A 14,954-nucleotide genomic window follows, 5' to 3' on the forward strand; every position below is an offset into this window, starting at 1 on the left:
GGACTGTTCCCCGCCCCACACAGCGTGACACCCGAGAAGCTGATGCGGGAGGGGAGTGCACTACTGAGATGCGCAATGCCCGCAGCTAACCGAAGTCAGCTCCCCAGCCAGAGTAGAACAATGCCTGCTGCGAAAGGCAGAAAGTCGTAGAAAATAAAGGAAAACTCACCATAGTGAAGGGGAGCCATCCAGCTGTGCCTGCCCGACTGCCTCGGGCTGCAGTCCGGTTCCTCTGCCCCCACGACCCCCTGCAAGAGCCAAAGTGTTAAAACAAACACCGTGGAACCGAGAGAGGTCAGGAAACAAAGCAGAACAGCAGACTGCCTCAAGAAAAGCAGCACTGCCACCTAGTGACCAAGTAGCAACACTGCACCTGGGATGCAAAGAAGACTGCAGCAGCATTAAGGAACAGTACAATGGCTGCAAGAATGATTATGTGAGCAAAGCCCAGGACAGGCTGTCTCAACACATGCTCAAGGGCGAAAAGAGAAGAAGAAAAAAAAACTCAACACCAGGTGAATGTGCAACAACACAAGGATAAACTGTCCAAGCGCAAGGATATTGCCACACCAGAATGCCACCAAGCAGACACGCAGCCAAGACTGCATGACCCACACACAAGCGTTGCCTAGAGACTGATAGAGGACCACCTGCTGGCAGGTGGTTACTCGCAAGAGAAGAGAAACGCGCCACAAAGCACAAGGAAGGTCTGCAGCAAAAGACTACGAAGAGCAGCAACCTGCCCGCCGCCAAGTCCTAAGAAGTCCACAAACCATCACACCGCCGAGGAAGAGAAAAGGTAAATGCGCAGCAGCGCGCCAGAAGCCTAAAAGAGCGCAAAGACAACCCGCAGCATTGAAGATACACCACAGAAGCAACCTGACCACTCAGCTTGGTCACAAAGCACGAAGTCGACCAGCCAGACGGTCGCACCAAGAAGCCTACCTGCCGGACCTCGGCAGAAGGGACCAGCACGAGGTCCAAGAAGCTCAGCACTACAAATCCTACCTGCCAGACCTCGGCAGAAGGGACCAGCACGAGGTCCAAGAAGCTCAGCACCACAAATCCTACCTGCCAGACCTCGGCAGAAGGGACCAGCACGAGGTCCAAGAAGCTCAGCACCACAAATTCTACCTGCCAGACCTCGGCAGAAGGGACCAGCACGAGGTCCAAGAAGCTCAGCACCACAAATCCTACCTGCCAGACCTCGGCAGAAGGGACCAGCACGAGGTCCAAGAAGCTCAGCACCACAAATCCTACCTGCCAGACCTCGGCAGAAGGGACCAGCACGACGTCCAAGAAGTTCAGACAAGGCACGGTCCGACGACCTAGACCCACGAACTTCAACCACACAAATTAACGAAAGCAACAGGAAGAAGATGTGAAGGTCGCGACGCTAACCCTGGGAAGCGAGTAATGAGAAGTTAGTGTCCTAGGACTAGGACAAGACCAGGAAGACACGTGCAGAGTGCGCGCGCTGCATGGGGAAGCCTGGCCAGAGAAGATGAAGAAAAGGGGAACAGGGTACGTTGCGAAAAGAGGAGAAGAGAAGAAGAAAGATCGGAGCGGCACACTGCCACCGAAGAAAGGAAGGAAAGAGAAGTCAGAGTGACACCCAGTCACTGCAAGGAGAATGAAGAAAGAACAGAGTGGCCACTGCCACTAAGAAGAAAAGAAGGAAGACGTAATCAGAGTGGCACGACTGTCAAGCTAAGAAGAATGAAGAAAGAACAGAGTGGCCACCGCCACTAAGAAAAGAAGAAAGGTGACAGGCACTGGAACACCGGAGTGCAATGGAGAACAAGCCTGGTAAGAGCACCGGCAGAGCAGACCAAAGACAACCACCTACGAATCATCCATCCACATGGCGAACGCAGAAGGGAGCAAGATAGACTGTTGAAGACATCTACCTCTGGGGTTGGCGGAAGATCGAATGGCGAGAGTGCTCACACATCCAGCTGATGAACTGACCACTCCACACCGACCCGTGGCAACCCAAGAAGAGGCCTCAAGGAACTCTGGTGGCAGCAAGTCCCAAACGGGAGACAGATCTACAGAAGCACGTCTGCAGGACTCAAGAGGATGAAAGCCTCGAGAGCAATGAAGAGAGTCGACAACCCAACCTTCAGGTGGAACTAGGACACGACGGTGAGGCTCGTGGAGCGCCCTGCTCACGGCCCGAAGGCTATGGTAGAGCAACGCGACCTAAAACACCAGTCCAGTGGAAACCTGGCAAAGAGGTCCTCCCGGACATCTTGTGGCAGAAGAAAACCGGCGAGAGGGGCATCCTAGTGAGAGGGATGTTCGCACCTACTCTATTCACCTGCTAAGAAACACACTGAAGCCTGCCTGGAAACAACACGCAACCAGCTTGGAGAAAAGAAGCCGGAAGGCAAACAACAACCACGTCATCCATCTCTCTTGAACCATTCGTCACCAAGAGAGCAAAGCAAAAGGCAGGGCTGAGAACAGCCGACAGAGAAAGAATGAACCCGCCGAACAACTAAGAACCGTGCCACCAAGAACTGCTAATTCAAAACGCAAGAACTGCTAATTCAAAACGCAAGAACTGCTAATTCAAAACGCAAGAACTATACTGCCTGCGGCTTGCAAGCAGCCAAAGAGACTCTTTTGAAAGCGCAAGTCCAATGTTATTTTCTGTGTTTTCTTTCCCCCACAGGTGTTTGGACTTTTCATGTTTGGTTTACTTTTTAACCAATTTGGGGAGGGATGTAATGCCCAGCACAAGTCAGCATTCTAGTGCTGAGCCTGTAACTACACTGAACACCCACCCACCACTGATGTCACAGGTCATGTGACACAGTACCAATAAAAGAGGCCGAGCGCACGTGCTCTGGGCCAGTTGCACCGAGCAAGCAGTGTGTCCTGCGTCCCAGTCATTTTCCAGCATGAGGGCCTTAGGCCCGACCCTACACTTACATTTCTACAAAGCACCGGCTGCACAAAGCCCCAACATCAAACACCGGAACTAGTGTAGTGTTCGGTCTAACAAGCTACTTACCATGCAATTTCCCATAGTCCTTTGCGCGACTCAGGGAAACGCTTGGCACCCACGAGCTGACCGAAATTGCAGATATAAGGCTACTAGATTAATAACTTTGACTGCCATAAGTCAACAGTGTTATACTATTCCTCTACATTGATACATAGTTTCCTTGCTCTCTTTAACATAAGGTATTATGGCGAGGCGGCTTGTAATTCACAAAAGTTCCTTTAGCTTTGCGCAGTGGCAGTATCGTAGCCAATGAGGTCTAACCGAGGTGCGATTATTGCTTATTGAAAACTTTACCCAATACCCCGCTGTGGCGATTTGAAATAAAGTCGCCATTGCAATTTTTGACAGTCTCTAAGGAGACTGAGGGGCAGATTTATGATGGGAATGCGCCACGTTTGTGTCACGCAACTGCGGCATTTACAACGTGTAAAGCCCTGCGCCACTTGTGGGCGTTCCGGGGCAGGTGCGCATCGCAAAAGTGGCTGAGTGACGGTAAGGCTTGACGCAGCACTGGACAGATAGGGCACCCCCGAGCCTTGCTGGAGCTGCGTCGCGCTTGCGACGCAACTCCAGCAATGCGCCACCTTTACGGCACAGATGCGTCACGCATCTGTGCCGTTTTTGCCCCATGGTGCGCCGCATTGTAAATGCGGCGCACCATGGGTGGCGGAGCAGCGGCGCAAAATAACTGGCGCATCCCTGGGGATGCGCCAGTTATCATAAATCTGCCCCTGAATATTTTGGTGAAAAAATAGAACATATTAGTTTAATTTCAGAGATCAATCGGAGATTTAATATGCTCTAGTTGGATATTTACTCTTCGTGGGTAATTTCGGGACGTTTTTGCAATGAACAGTTTCCATATTTCTTTGTTCTCATCTTCGCCCCCGGATCTCTTTTTCCCGCAGAACGTTCCAAAACTCACTAGCCAGCGGGGCACCCCGCCCCAACCTCACTGAGTTTCAAGTCATTGTTCTAAAAGTGACCTTTGACCTGACGCGGTGGTGGCTGAAACCATTTGAAAATGACAGGGTAGAAAGAGCCACGTTGAAATGCACCGAGTGAGCAAGTGAAACATGTGACCGCAACTCTTGAGAGGGATTGTGTGTCGTCTATTCCCAGCCCATATAGGAAATTAGCAACAATGCACAGCACACTGCTGACGCACGTGTTTGCTACCTATCCCCTGCGTGAGTTTTGCGCTTCCGATGCGTCACTTTTTGTGACGCATCAGCGGCGTAAAACATGCCTCCTGATGCGCACTATTTACAAAGTGACGTATCTAAGCAGATGCGTCACTTTGTAAACCCCTGCGCTACATTATACCTGCGTCAGGTATAATGTATGCAGAGGGGGCGTTCACCCGCAAAAAGCCTCGTAATAGTGACGCAGTGAAATCTATGAGATTTCACTGCGTCACTTTTAGGACGCTGTTGCGTCAAAATCTTGCGCCTGCCTCACAGCAGGCGTAAGATTGACGCAAGCCCTTTCACATGGGGCTTTCACATGGGGCCTCATTTATGAAAAGTGACGCATCGCTTCGTGAAAACAGCGATGCGTCACTTTTCACTGCACTCTCCCTGCGACATGATTGATGCGTCATATTTACAGTATGACGCATCATGTCGCAAGGAGTTACAGATACGTCAGTATTTCTGACGTATCTGTAAGCGCAAAAGTGACGCATTGCTGGAGTGTGTCACAAAAGTGACGCAACTCCAGCAATGCTTCCTTTCACATGGGGAAAGCCCCATGTGAAAGGGCTTGCGTCAGTCTTATGCCTGCTGTGAGGCAGGCGCAAGATTTTGACGCAACGGCTTCCTAGAAGTGACGCAGTGCGTCACTTCTACGAGGCTTTTTGCGGGAGAACGCCCCCCCCTGCATACATTATACCTGGCGCAGGTATAATGTGGCGCAGGGGTTTACAAAGTGACGCATCTACCTAGATGCGTCACTTTGTAAATATGGCGCAACAAGGCGCATTATTTACGCTGCTGGTGCGTCACAAAAAGTGACGCACCGGCGGCGTGAAAGTGACGCACAGCCTCATAAATGAGGCCCAATGTTTTTAAATACAATGGAAACTCTGCAATTTCTCTCATGCTGTAACACCAATTTCATGGAGAGTTATTGACAAACATGCAATTATTTAATTGTATTTTGATACAATAAAAAGTCAGTTGCAGCCGTCCAGAAGGAGGCGCTATCTGATGACAGTACTTCATAACAACTGCATCACCGATCTTAGTTAACCTGTAAATGCTGTGGTAGCATTTGGTGGCGGTTTCTGAGCGCCACGAATGAACAGCTGCACCACAACACAGCCAACGTATACAGCATGTAATCTATGAAAAATTGAAGAGGGACAGCTGCATAACCCACGCCTCTCAAAGAACGAGTGACGTAAAGCATGACGTTCGTTGGGCTTCAACGTAAAATGCCATGTGACACAGAATTTTATCAGCGGATTGCGTCACTCCTGCAGTCACCTTTCGTGACATCACTTCCTGTCGTGAAGTCAGCGTCCCTCCCACTTCTTTTTTTTAAACTTTTTTATTATCCGGCAAGAAAGTGCAAATTATGTGGCATGACGCAGCACTCTTTGATATAGTATTAGTTCGTTATTTTGCCATTTTATATTTGTAACACTGGGCATTGGTTGCACCTCATACGTATCAGTTCAACATCCAAATTTAACAATGTGCAACAGAAAGGTGATCAGTCAAGCTTTGCAAAGGCATTCCAGTGTGCCACAACACTTGTCGCTGTGTTTTTAGTAACGTTTGAACTTTTTGAGTGAGGAGCAACATTTTTTTTGTTAAAATATACAAATTATGTTGCAGATGATGGACTATATGGCAAATGCAGCAAGTCTATACTTATGTGGAAAATGCTGCAGCTGAATAATCGCATAATTCCATTGGCCCTGATGATCATGCTCAGCTGAGAGGGGAGGCAACCGGGCTCTTATTCACTGTAAAAGTGAGGAAAACATTTTACAGACATGAAAAGCAGAGGTGCGGAGCCCCAAAACCTAATACAGAAGCAACCACTGCACAGTATAATCTGTGTATGAGAAAAGGTTTGTGTAACAGGACAGCTCTGTATTTGTCGCTAGATTGTTGGGGTAAGCGATGTGTAAGATTTTAAAATGAAATAAAAATGATGGGGCAGATTTATGTTAACTGGCGCATCCCCAGGGATGCGCCAGTTAATGTGCGCCACAGTGCGCCACAGCTCCGCCACCCATGGTGCGCCGCATTTACAATGCGGCGCACCATGGGGCAAAAAGGGCACAGATGCGTGACACATCTGTGCCGTAAAGGCGGCGCATTGCTGGAGTTGCGTCGCAAGCACGACGCAGCTCCAGCAAGGCTCGGGGGTGCCCTATCTGACCAATGCTGCATCAAGACCTACGCCTGCTTCAAGCAGGCGCAGGCTTTTGACGCAGCATTGGCCTGAAAGTGACTGAGTGAAATCTTATAGATTTCACTCAGCCACTTTTGCGAGGCGCACCTGCCCCGGAACGCCCACCCTGCGCCGGAACGCCCACAAGCGGCGCAGGGCTTTACAACGTGACGCATCTGCCTAGATGCGTCACGTTGTAAATCGTTCATAGGGATGCGCCACGTTTACGCCGCCTTGCGTGACGCAACAGCGGCGTAAACGTGGCGCAAGGGCCTCATAAATCTGCCCCGGTATGTGAAAATAAAAGAATTCTTTGTCCGCCTCCAACAGAACTAACTTATGCCGTTCAACACTGATTACAAATGAACTAGCTCTAAGCCTGAGAGGTTGTGTGGGGCAGGGCTTAATTTGTAAAAAAAATATAAGTGCTACGATCCTCATCAGGAGGCCACTGCAGCTTGTACAACCCATTGCCGCCTGCAAATGCTACCAATGACAACTACTAATCATCAAAGTACTACAACTGTGACAATTCAGACTATTTCAGGCCCCCAAAGCTATAAGAATGGCTTAGGCGACAGGTATTAGCCACTTTTAATCAACCCCCTAGGATACCACAATTTTGCTATTTGCAAAAATATCACGAAATCTGCACTTTTATTTTTGATCGTGATTTTTACAAAAGTGCCCCCAACATTTTTGTTATTACAATAACAATCATGGGCTTGATCCTCTCTTTACTGGCTCTGCGCTCGCTGAGCCAGTAAAGGGGGGGGTGAGCAACAGGCTAATAGGCAGCAGAGGTTTTAACATTCTCCGTCACCGGCCTCTCAAATGCAAAGAGCCCCGGGCCTTATTTATGAAAAGTGACGCATCGCTGCGTGAAAACAGCGATGCGTCACTATTCACTGCGCTCTCCCTGCGACATGATTGATGCGTCATATTTATAATATGACGCATCATGTCGCAAGGAGTTACAGATACGTCAGTATTTTTGACGTATCTGTAAGTGCAAAAGTCACGCATTGCTGGGGTGTGTCATAAAAGTGACCCAACTCCAGCAGTGCGTCCTTTCACATGGGGAAAGCCCCATGTGAAAGGGCTTGCGTCAGTCTTACACCTGCTGTGAGGCAGGCGCAAGATTTTGACGCAACAGCGTCCTAAAAGTGACGCAGTGAAATCTCATAGATTTCACTGCGTCACTATTACGAGGCTTTATGCGTGTGAACGCCCCCTTTGCATACATTATACCTGACGCAGGTATAATGTAGCGCAGGGGTTTATAAAGTGACGCATCTAGGTAGATGCGTCACTTTGTAAATATGGCGCAACAAGGCGCATTGTTTACGCCACTGGTGCGTCACAAAAAGTGACGCACCGGCGGCATAAAAGGCACGCACGGCCTCATAAATGAGGCCCCCCCTATTGTGTAATTAGCCTGCAGCCGGCCTCACACGGTACAGTGTGCCCCCTATGGACTCTGCAGGCTTTTAAAAGATATTACTGCCCCCCATCCTCCACTGCACTCCTCTCCCTCGGCCCTCGCTGTCTCTTGTTAACCCCAAACCCCCACCCCTGTCTCCCCTATTTTTTTTGCATTTTGTTTATATGCCCCCAACCTCCACAGCCGCACCCGAGCCCCTGCTGCCCTTCACACAGCAAATAACGCAAGTTGTCTGAAGACAGAAAGAGCAGGTTTCATATTGTAATCTGCTCTCTTTGGCATCAGACATCCACCAATTTGAGGTGCTAGGCTTCTGGAGACTCTGCAAGGGTAAAGACTGGGACATAGCATAGTCTCCAGCAGTGACCGAGCACAGGCCTTGCAGTATTTTTGTGGCAGACACATTTTTACCCACCTAAAAAATACAGTGAATTTTGAGGTTTTGGGAAACAGATTTTGCTTTTTTGGGCTGCAAAATTTGCCATCCAAAGCCGCAACATTCTGGGATGACATATCATCTGGAACGCTGACAAACAGCGCTACCATGTGGCAGGCTGTCTTAAGTGCCGATGTTGACAATTAAGTGTTGTGCCGAGAATCGCAAACCGGGGGGCATATTAGCAAGGGCAATATCGCCGATTTAGCGGGTCTTTTTCCCGCTAAAGCGGCAATATTTTTATCGCCCTTTCAGCAAGCTGTCGCTAACAGCAGTTGGCGACAGCTTTTAGGCGATAGCGACTGGTTTGGGGCCCGCTTTGCATGTTGCGATATTTATCGCTAATGACATGCAAAGTGGGCGTACCCAACCTGTTAGCGACTGAAAGCAGTCGCTAACACAGCTATCGCCTATTAGCAATACCCGCGACGCGATAAAAAAACGCACGCTAACCGCGATTAGCGCCAGGATTTTACACCTGGTAAAAACCTGACTTAGCCATATTAGTCAATGGGAGGTGGATTCTACTGCTAAGTCCCTACCTGCCTATTAGCGAGATTTTCCTTAGCAATAGGATTTTTGTCGCTGGAAATCTCACGTTAAACATGGGTTTCGCCGCTGTCGCTGGATTTTATATCGCATTGGAGATGAACGCTGGTAGTACTGCGTTATCTCCGCAATAAAATCCAGCGATAGAAGGTGGTAAAAAAATTCACGCTAAATGAGGTTTGCGATAATTATCGCAAGTTGTTGCTAATAGGCCCCCACCTTCTCAAATTGAGCACTGAAGTGGACCCTGCAAGTAGTGAGGTTGGACTAAGTGAGCTAGGAGATGGGTGCTAGTCCTGTTAGAGAGCTAGCTCCAAATCGTTAAGTCGCCTTACTGTGAAGTGTTCCATGGGTGGTGCATGGGTGTCCTCACCCATGGGTTTTAGGCACATTCCCAGATTTTCAAGGGCCTTGTAAACCTGGAAATGCATCAAAATCTTTGCCTCCCCAGCGCTGGTGTAAAGAGGATAAATATCTTTATTTCTGCTAGTTTTTTCTTCTCTCTAGGGGGCATATTAACATGGAGATGAGATAATTATCGCAAATCGGGCTTAGCGTGATTTACTCTATCGCTGGATTACATCGCCGTGTTAGCGACTTATTAACAACGTTTTGCTAACGGCGATGTAATTCCAGTGATAGAGGGCGATTCAAAGGAATAGCGCGTGAAATCCAGCGATGATTTCACAGCGCTAATGTACAGCTTGCTAATAGGCAGCCTGACAATCCAACTCCCATTGTAAAGTAAAACTTTTATTTGATCCAGACCTCAACTGAGATCAACAAATACAAAATTAGAATAATTTTAAATACTCATAAAAATGCTTAGCTAAAACCCTTTTGCTTGTTTAGGCTCACTACAAGATGGTACAGTAGCGATGTTCAACCACCTACTCAGACAACATTAGAATGAATTTGATAGAATAGAATACAATCTTAGGATTGTACTTCTTCTTTAAAACAGCTTCAGGAAGCTTTTAAAAAACTTAAACAGGTTATGACAAACATATTCATTAACCGGAGAATTACACAATGTAATTAAATCTTGAGCAGAGAAAGCGTTATACTTTAATTGAATTGGGATTATGTAACGTCGGCGGGCCTTAACTATGCTCTCAATAGGACAGATTAATAAAACGTGGAGCAAATCTTGTTGACCACCTTTACAAAGTTCACATAAACCTTTAGGGTTATTAGTACAATCCCAGCTAGCTAAGAAAGTGGCTAATGGGAGTATGCCCAACGTAAAAGTAAAATACACCGCCTTACGCCGTGCTCTAATTGAAAACGCAAGTAAGGGACAGAAGTTTTGAATTCTTTTTGTTTAGCAAACCGTTAATAGTGCTTCAATTGACAACAGTGATCTTTATCAGATTCAAAACTGATTCTAGGGGCCAAATGTTTTAAAAACAATTTCAGGTGTGCTGGGGACCACTCCTGTAAAATTGCAACCGTGCATTGTGAGACCTCTAAGGCTTTTAACATATTCTTATTAAAAGTATACCCAGACGCTTCCTCTCTGAAAGTCTCCAATTTTAACAAATGTCTTAAGGTGTCTGGGGCTGCATGTAGTAGATTGTATGCCCACCTAATAATATTAGGTATTACTCTGGCAAAAAGTCCCGTAACCGATTGCTCAAGACGTAGGGCTTGAACACCGACAGTGCCACTTTTATCAGTTTTTGGAGTATGGTCCCTTCTTTTACTTTTAGAGATTGCCATGTTTTAATTTGTGAATATTCCATGGCATATGATAAAATCGGAGGGATTTTCATATTGTAGACTTCCAGCATTGAAGTAAAGTGTTTGTTTCCTGTGGAAAGATACAATCTCTGTAAAGCCCCAACATGGGAATCTGCCTTCCGGTTCAGGTGGCGAAGGTGGGCTTTATCTAGGAGGTTGGAAGTGAATGTACGACCCAGATACACATACTCACTTACAGTCTCTATTTGTTTGTCTCCTAAAGACCAAGTATAAGGTAAAGGCTTCCTTCTACCACTAAAGGGGAGTGCTTTAGTTTTATTGATATTTGGCATCAGGAAGTTTTCGGTTGCATAAAGATTTAGTTCATTCAAAGATCTTTGTAAACTCCCATTGTCAAGATGATTAAGTCAGGTTTTAGTCAGGCGTGAAGTACCAGCGATAATCGCGGTTAGCACAACTCTTATTATCGCTTCGCAGGTCTGCTGAATGGCTTGCTAAAATCGTGAAGCCGTGTTTGCGAGCATTCCCATGTTGTTTAGCTCAGTCGCAAGGAAACACACGCTAACCCTTGTTAGTGTGTTCTTGATGATATTGAGATTAAAAAAATCGCTGCTTTTTCGGCGCTATGTGCCGTAAAAGCGGCGATATATCTCTTGATAATATGCCCCTTGGTGTGCTGGATAGCAGCCACTGGTGTGTCACTTTTCATATGGGAAAAAGTGACATACCGGTGGCGCAAGGGGCTTGTAAATAAGCCCCTGTATTGCATAAATACAGTGCATTCCTGCCCTTTCACTTTGACGTAGGGCGTTACATTTTTTTCACAGGGGTGTCCCTGGAGCCTCTGCTCCCACCCTACCAACCGCCATTTTCCCACGTGCGTCTGCTGCGTTGTCTGTTTACAATGTGCAGTGCAAATGGCAATATGCCCCTCAGCAAGAAAGACGTGGCACAAAAACTGCATGCACACACTTGCTTGCTGACAGCACTCGTGGGCGTATTTGATACAGAACAGAGGAAAGGAAGATAGCGATTAAGCAGGCAAGGGCAGGTGTAACATGTATTTGAAGACCTGCAAATAGCAGTTTTTTCACATACTCAAGGGCACTTATTTAATCAAACTCAGAAGAATGAAAGTCGGACTTGGTCAACCAAACCTGCTACCTGCACATCTCTCAAGTTTCCCATCGCCATGAGCAGCTTATCCAGGCCAGGATATTTGCTTGCAATCTCAGGTTTGTAGTCTTGCGGATTCTATTGTATAACCCAAAATGCAAATACAAACCTGGAATAGATGAGTTTCTCATGCATGGACCTGGGAAATTTTAGAGCGTTGTAGCTGTTCGTTGCAAGCAGATTCAGGATCAGCAACAAGCATTTAACTCACTGAGCTATCAGGCACGATGCAAGATAATGATGGTACTCACCTGTCTAGCGCATCGAGTGGAGTCCCTTCCCCTCCCAGGCCGCAGTAACAGCCGTAGTCGTTGTAGTCCAGGAGAGGGTCGCTGGAGGGAATGGCGCACTTTATCATGGACCTGAAATTCCATAGCGCCTTCATGTCTGGGGCGCCATATTCAGCAGCGGCCACTGTAGAGGAAGAACAGGGTCCATGTCAGGTATTGTGCTGTAATCACCATTAGAAGGAAAGAAAATGGTGGCCTCATGCAGTATGAAGAAGGACTTCAGAGTGCGGCATGAGGGAAGGGACGGTGGAGACCGGGGGGGGGGGGGGGGGGGTAGGGGGAAGCAAGAGGGAAAGGAGAATGGAGGCCTCATAACGCACCAAGATCAAAGGGATGTTGGACGTAATACAGCGTGGCTTGACGAAATTGAGCACATGGCCTTCAAAGTGCAGCCAGAGAAAATGGCAGACGGAAGTCTCAAGGTGCGGCTTGATGAAACAGGAAATGGAGGCCACCCTCAAAGTGCATTATGGGCAATGGGAGCATGGAAGCCTGTGGTTATAGCTTGAACACCTCATAGTATTGAACGCAGAAAGGGATGCTGGAGGAATTACACTCAAGCAAGAGGAAGGTAAGATGAAGGCCTGTGGTTGCAGCAGGCCCTGCTCTGGCAGAGGTGCACTGGCCTCATATGGAGAACTTGGGGGCTTTCTCAAGAGGCAGTTCCTGTGCATGGCCATCAGAGCTATGGGAGTCATTTGCATGTGAAATAGCGTCTGAGGTATGACAGACTCTCCCCCAACCCTTCTGGCTTGAGACATAGGGGCATATTATCTACAAGCAGCGATAAATATTGCAAAATGCGCTTATCGCATTTTACATTATCGCCCGCTATCGCTGAATTACCATTGCCGTGTTAGCGGCCTATTAGCAACTCTTTGCTAACAGGTGAAGTGCAATCCAGCGATAGACTGTGATAATCCTCATTAGCGTGTGAAATCCAGCGATGATTTCACAGCGCTAATGAAAAGCTTGGTCATAGGGGAGTGTGTACTTAACCATGCAATCCACCTCCCATAGGCAATAATGGTAAGTCAGGTTTTATTTAGGCGTTAGGATCACGCGTTAATGGGGGCTTAGCGCGGCTTTTCTCATTGCTATGCGGGTCCGGGGCAGCGTTGATAATACAGCGAAGTTGTGTTTGCGACGTTTTTCAATGCAGTAATTGTAAGGAGCGCCTACTTTGCATCTCATTAGCAATGTATATCGCTATGATACATAGCGTTTGAAAATCGGCTGCTAACATGCGCTGATGCATGTTAGCGCCGCCTTGTTATAGGGCGATAAGAATATCGCAGCTTTAGCTGCAAAAAGTGCCACTAAAGCGGCAATACTGCCCTTGATAATATGCCTAATAGACTTTTAGGAAATAACCTGATTACGCAATAATAGTGTGCCCCTGATGGGCTGAGCCAGTTAACCAAGCAAACCCCATCCAGGTTACACTGGGCCAGTGAACTAAGAAATCACCTCCCCGGAGAGACTGACCTCATAGAGCACCCATCTAGTGTAAATTCAGGGATGAGATGAAAGGGTGAGCTCCGGATGAGACTGTGACAATGCATTAGTGGAGTGGTGTGGCTCACTGGTTAGAGGCGGCAGACCCGTAAGCAGAGGACGGCCCGGGACCAGGGTTCGATTCCCGACGCGGCAGGGTCTTGGACCAGGGTCAGCGGGCTCGATAATTCTCGCCTCGGTGCCTACTCCAGTCAGGGACCACACTCGGCAACTCTGGGCATTAGCTTGCCTCATCTTCACAACGGCCCCCCAGACCGCCGGGGATGCTTGGTCGCACCTTAGAGATACCCATTAGGGACCATCTCTCAGGGTGAGCCAGGACGGGTTCCCCAGCGGTCAAAGCGCGGAGATACTCCTCCGGGAGTTGATTCTAGCGCTATATAAACCCACAATTAATTAAACGAGTGCCCTCCCCAGTGAGGAAGCTGACTCCTAGCAGCAGACTCCGCTGACTGGCTAGAACAGCCTCTGATTCCAGGACAGCAGGATTACCAGGTAACATCATGCCATCAAGGACACTGTATGCTGGTCCAGCTTCTCCCTCTAGGAACCACTGTAATCTAGCAATCTAGTCCTTTGGATTCGATGGTCAGTCCAGGACTGCTCCTGCCAGCATGCATTAGGTTGTAAGATGGATGCTCAGACTGGACCATGTTGTCCCTGATGCCACTGAGTCACGTCACCTGACCTGTGGGTGCCCCAGGCTATCCCTTTAGTTCAGTGCTCCTCTTAATGGTGGAGTTGATATACTCAACCTACGAGAAGTCTATGAGTGGGATTTTGCCACATGCATGTGAGCGGTGTTGACCCATAGTCACTGGGTGACCCACAGAAGGCTGGTGCTAATAGGGGCCTTGCGGATCACCGCTTAATAATCCCAAACATCACATCATGGAATGGAGGGTCCCTTTAAACAGGTGGGTATAACTAAGCGCAGCAGAGTAGCCCCTCAACCTTGCCTCCCCCATAGAGACAGTGCGGCCAGGAAGAGGACCCCAGGGCCAGGAGCCGGGGGTCTGTGTTACCTGCCAGGAGGAGAGCAGCCAGGAACAGCTTCATGGTGATGGAGTGTTGGGCAGCTCCAGCAGAGAGCTTGTCTCTTTATTCCCTGGCATTGACCTTCACTCCAGCAGCAGATGATAGTGTTCGCAGTGTTTTCCCACTCCACTCCTCTCCTGGCCCGCCCTCTCTTCCTGTGGGTGTGCAGTGTACACAGCTCCAAGGCTTGGCCTTCACCACCTGGAAACATCTCTGCTCTTGGGGGAGTGGCTGTCACTTTTATAAAAAAGAGCTGGCTCGCCAGGGCTGGGCGTAGCGCGTCCTGGCACTACTGGAGGGTGCTGAAGGGGAGAGGCCCAATCGATCTGTTGGAAAGCCACTGAACATTGATGTTGCGCAGCTCTTGTGTAGCAC

At 48.3% G+C, this 14,954-nt stretch overlaps 2 protein-coding genes and 1 non-coding gene across 3 annotated transcripts in view; 2 read left to right on the forward strand and 1 right to left on the reverse strand.

Moving 5' to 3' along the window:
- The window catches only part of LOC144792571 (phospholipase A2, minor isoenzyme-like), a 45,040-nt gene extending 30,326 nt beyond the window's left edge, over positions 1-14,714 (reverse strand). Inside the window, exons 1-2 of the mRNA XM_078667669.1 lie at positions 14,567-14,714; positions 11,985-12,147 (exon numbers count right to left, since the gene is read on the reverse strand). Coding sequence (XP_078523795.1) covers positions 11,985-12,147; positions 14,567-14,600 — 197 coding nt within the window. The 5' untranslated portion in view covers positions 14,601-14,714. The remainder of the gene's footprint in view (positions 1-11,984; positions 12,148-14,566) is intronic.
- Positions 1-14,954, forward strand: part of LOC144792573 (phospholipase A2-like) — a 299,668-nt gene that overhangs the window by 91,151 nt on the left and 193,563 nt on the right. The window lies entirely within an intron of this gene.
- LOC144793571 (U4 spliceosomal RNA) lies at positions 3,237-3,376 on the forward strand. Its single transcript, XR_013603057.1, has one exon. It is a non-coding gene; the product is annotated as a U4 spliceosomal RNA (small nuclear RNA).

The sequence above is a fragment of the Lissotriton helveticus genome, chromosome 11 (assembly GCF_964261635.1).
Source record: "Lissotriton helveticus chromosome 11, aLisHel1.1, whole genome shotgun sequence".
In the NCBI taxonomy this organism is placed as follows: domain Eukaryota; kingdom Metazoa; phylum Chordata; class Amphibia; order Caudata; family Salamandridae; genus Lissotriton; species Lissotriton helveticus.